General features: G+C 45.3%; 1 protein-coding gene across 2 annotated transcripts in view; it reads right to left on the bottom strand.

Annotated features, from left to right (window-relative positions):
• Nucleotides 1-5,000, bottom strand: part of nkain2 (sodium/potassium transporting ATPase interacting 2) — a 253,803-nt gene that overhangs the window by 152,683 nt on the left and 96,120 nt on the right. For both annotated transcript variants that reach the window (XM_063223094.1, XM_063223095.1), the window contains exon 2: nucleotides 4,038-4,175. In XM_063223094.1, coding sequence (XP_063079164.1) covers nucleotides 4,038-4,175 — 138 coding nt within the window. The remainder of the gene's footprint in view (nucleotides 1-4,037; nucleotides 4,176-5,000) is intronic.

Raw genomic sequence — 5,000 nt, 5'->3', positions numbered from 1 at the left:
GGATGTTGTGTGCATATCCATTCAAACAGAGACGTATAGAAAAAGAAGGATAGTCCGCACGCACACTGTTGCTGCTCACCGATTTATTCAACAAAACGTTTCGACCTCACACGGTCGATGTGACATGATACATCGGTGAGCAACAATAGTGTGCGGATTTTCCTTCTTTCCTTCCAAGAGTGTCTATAAGAACACTCTTGCACTTGCTCTCTTTCTAGGCCTGCCACACAGCCTCTCTGCATGAGGGCATCCGGTGAGAGTCATTTTTCTTTAGCTCTCTTTCTTTCTATTTCTACTGCATCTCTCACACTTTTTTCTGTCAATCATCCTCTCTCTCTCTCTCTCTCTCTCTCTCTCTCTCTCTCTATCCATCTAGCTATATCTCAATGTGTTTAAAACGCTGTCAAAGATGATGGGAGAGTGGTGGAGTGGGTTTGAAGATGTCTCCTTTCTATAGCCCAATTCGCATGGGATAAATATTACCTATGGACCCCTGGTAATTCGCAATTACCCCCGGATCTCTGTAATTTCACGGGGCGCATTCGGACGGGATAAATAAACATCGGTTATGTACTCAATTCACAGACATTGTAGGGGGGTGCAGACGGCGCACCTATGTGAAATGACCCCAGAACGTCTGTGTTTCGCCAAAATACAGTAGGTAATTCGCGGCTAAATTACTACCTCACAAATCGCGGACATGGCACATTCACACAGGACTAAGAACTCAGACATTCTCCGTAATTATTCCGAATTACCGGGGGTTCATAGGTAATAAAAGTCCCGTCCGAATCGGGCTTATGAAGTCCAGCTGCTTTACTGTGGGTGGTGCTGGGTAGTGATGGAGATGGCTAGGCGCGTCACAAGTGAGATATTCTGGAGGCTACCTACCTATACAATTTCTCGTAGGAGAGGTGTGGTTTACAATTACCCACGGCCGTTTATTGGCCATTACGCATGTATCAATTGGCATATACAGTATGTAGCCCATAGCCAATCGTGCCAGTTGCATCTATTGAAACGGCAAGCTTCTGTTGGTTTAGTAGTATTGCCTTTCCACCTCTCTCAGCTCTCTGATTGGTTCCCTCGCTTGGGGCAGCTGCCATATCAGATCAGAACAATTGTGCAAAGCAGCATGGGATTTTCCAGGCTAGGCCTGACCCTCGGTGCCGCCCTCTTGGGCGAGTGTATTGATATTTTCCGTAGATGTTATTGTGTGTGTGTGTGTGTGTCAGAGTGGCATATGTGCATGTGTGTGTGTGTGTGTGTGTGTGTGTGTGTGTGTGTGTGTGTGTGTGTGTGTGTGTGTGTGTGTGTCTATGCTCTTTTGTTCTGTTGTTCCTTTGTTCCTTCTCTCTCTCTCTCTCTCTCTCTCTCTCTCTCTCTCTCTCTCTCTCTGTCTCTCTCTCTCTCTCTCCCTCTCCCCTCTCCATCTCCAGCCCTTTTGTCTTCTGCACTGTTCTACTGTGCTGCCTTTGCCATGCTGCTTTGGCCGTGGCCATGTGCTTCAGGTGTTACTGGGCTGCTGAGGTGAGGTGAGGTGAGCTGGGTGAGGAGAGGAGCAGAGTGGAGTGGAGTAGAGTGGAGCAGTGCAGCGCTGGCTGGTCCATCTGAGACCATACCAGGACATTTCAGATGTCTGACACTGATCCTCCCGTCCGTCATAACATCAATATCACTACAGGAACCAGCCAACCGGGGAGGGAGGGAGGAGGAGAGGAGAGAGGGAGGGAGGGAGGAGGAGAGGGAAACAGGCAGAGAGTGGGGTGTGGGGGGGTGGGGGGGTAGAGGGCAGAGGAGGAGAGAGAAAAGGAGCAGGAGACATAGAAGGAGGTTGATTGCTGTGGAGAGAGTGATGAAAGGATTAAGAGAGAAAGGGAGAGAGAGAGAGAGAGAGAGAGAGAGAGAGAGAGAGAGAAATAGAGAAAGAGAGAGAAAGAGATGCCTGGGGTCTTTAACGTCTCAAATACCCGCCATGACTGAGAGCCTGTCACAACATGAAGATTTATTTTCTGAGCGGCAACTCCTAAAATTACACTTTATTCCTGACTGTTTTATTTTTATTGTGCATCGTGTTTCATTGTGTGTGGCGTGTGTGTGTGTGTGTGTGTGTGTGTGTGTGTGTGTGTGTGTGTGTGTGTGTGTGTGTGTGTGTGTGTGTGTGTGTGTGTGTGTGTGTGTGTGTGTGTGTGTGTGTGTGTGTGTGTGTGTGTGTGTGTGTGTTAGGGCTGTAACGATACACTAAACTCACGATTCAGTTCGTATCACGATTTTTGACCTACGGTTCGATACACCCCACAATTTCTGAAGTGTATCTCCACTGAAGTTTGGAAACACTATCACATCAAATCATAAGGTTGTTTTCTGGACTAATGGGTAATAAAACTTTGAAAGGGCGTATCACGATACTGCCTCCTTGTATCACGATACAATATCGTGACTCTGTGTATCATGATTTCTCGGTTCGATACAATATCGTTACAGCCCTAGTGTGTGTGTGTGTGTGTGTGTGTGTGTGTGTGTGTGTCTGTGTGTCTGTGTGTCTGTGTGTGCCTGTATGTGCGTGTGCAAGTGCGTTTTCTCCCTTAACAGCAGAACACAGATTTATTGTAGGGTATCACATAGCCAGTGTCTCAGTTAGACACAGTCAAAGCTCCTACAGTGCAGGTAGAGCAAACTCCGGCGCTCATGTTCAAAGTTATTTATTTGTTCTTAAACACTCCAGTCGGCCTGTCAGATCGCACGGCTCAGCATCTTGGGAAATAGAGGTGTTGTATAACAGTCATCTCCAAACAAAGCGAGGGAAGAACAATATCCGTCCTTTTCTTTTTCTTTTTGTGCGACCTCGGGGTCGTAATGTTCATAGTTCATAATGTTTTTCATTGCATTTTTATTGCCTTTTATTGCGAAAGAGCACTGAAAAGTAAGCAATGCAGAACTCAAATACAGTAGTTACATTGTATTCAGTTTGCCACCTTTTGGCCTTGAGGGAGCTCTTTTGAATAAGGGAAGAAAACTCGAGTCAGAGATGAAATACCTAAATGCACTCAAAGTGACATAAAGGGTCAAATGTTATATAAACGATCTGTATACTTGTTAGATTCACAATGCCTTGCTTTAAAATGTCAAGACCCTTGTTATACAACCAAGGAAGAGTGGAGTTTATATTTCCTGATGTTGGAAGAATAGCGATGCATTCAATCTACCTCTTTGGTGGACTTTTTGACGGCACTGATGATAAATGAAACTTCCCCCGTTCGTTCGGCTGCCTCCCTCAACCAAACTCGCTGCCGCGAAAGAAGGCTCTGAATTTCCGTATCCCCATGGCATGTCATCGCAACTCTCGTCGTGGGATTGCTAAACTCTCCACCACGATAAAGCTCCATATCAACACTATGGACATACAACCTTCCATTGCCATGCATTCTTGTTGTTTTGTTGTACTTTTGTATACTTTTGTTGGGTAGTCTGTATAGTCTCTGTCTATGTTTATTGTGTGTTTTTGGATTGGTCTGTAATGTGCCTTTGAGTGTCAAAAGACACAACATTTGTATGTACAGTATTTAGTATGCAGGGCCGGATTAAGATGGACTGGGGCCCCTAGGCTACAAGTTGATGCAAAGCCCCCTCAGAATTCAAATTTCACAGAAAAACTAAATAGCCAGCATCATAATTCTGAGCTCTTGTCCCAATTCTGTCCTCCACACTCCCCACCCCCTGGCAAGTGGGGGCACCTAGGCTGCAGCCATATCTAGCCTGTGGGGGCCCTAGGCTGCAGCCATATCTAGCCTGTGGATTAATCCAGCCCCATATGTATGTATGTATGTATGTATGTATGTATGTATGTATGTATGTATGTATGTATGTATGTATGTATGTATGTATGTATGTATGTATGTATGTATGTATGTATGTATGTATGTATGTATGTACGTACGTATGTATGTATGTATGTATGTATGTATGTGTGCATGTATGTATGCATGTATGAAATTATAATTATCATTATCATTATTATTATTGAAGCAGCAGCTCACCCCAGTCACGTATTTGGGTCGGAACTGCACGGTGCCGAAGAGGCCCAAGATGACGGTGATGATGTGGATGAAGTTGGTGAGGATGGGCGCCCACTGGTAGCCCAGGAAGTCAAAGATCTGCCGCTCCAAAATGCTGATCTGCAAGAGACAAAAAACATGAGGAAAGATATCATGAGTCACGTGTGAATATAGTCAGTGGTTAAGCATTTGTGGGTCAGACTTGGAGCCCAAAGGTTGCCGGTTCGACTCCCGACCCACCAGCTTGGTTGGGGGGAGTAATTAACCAGTGCTCTCCCCCATCCTCCTCCATGACTGAGGTATCCTGAGCATGGTACCGTCCAACCACATGGCTCCCTTGGGGCGCCATTGGGGGCTACCCCCTGGGTGAGGCATAAATGCAATTTCGTTGTGTGCAGTGCTCACTTGTATGCTGTGGAGTGCTGTGTCACAATGACAATGGGACTTGGAGTTTTAAATATTACCCTTCAACTAGGTCATGTTAATAATGACATCAACTTTTTTCGAGGATGTGCGCTCCCTTTCCCATTTCACCCCTTTGTGCGAGAGACCTCATTATAGCATCATTGTCACCAAGATTGTACTGATCTCTTAATCTGTTACCTAAGGCTCTCGGTAATGTCATAGCAATGTTGTTATGATATAGTTGAGAGTTTCCGGCAAAGAGTGAACAGGCCTGCCTGTGTGCCCATCTGCACAAATACGCTAGAGAAGGTTTTCGGACGCTGGCCACTGAGTTAGTACATTTGTTTTCACTCAAAAAAAAACCACATATAGGAATTTATCTATCACGAGCATCTGGCTGGCTTAGGCTGAAACGTCTGTCTAGTTTCCCGTGCTCTCCTGATAGAAAAATAAATATTGCATGTTAGTAATGAGTTACAACTAACATCAATACGTAATCAGAGGGTGGCTGATTTGATTCTCACTCTTGAGTCTTGACGA

This window comes from Engraulis encrasicolus, chromosome 18, assembly GCF_034702125.1.
Source record: "Engraulis encrasicolus isolate BLACKSEA-1 chromosome 18, IST_EnEncr_1.0, whole genome shotgun sequence".
Lineage (NCBI taxonomy): Eukaryota > Metazoa > Chordata > Actinopteri > Clupeiformes > Engraulidae > Engraulis > Engraulis encrasicolus.
The sequence above is the reverse complement of the archived record's forward strand: the minus strand, read 5'-3'. Positions and strand labels throughout refer to the sequence as shown.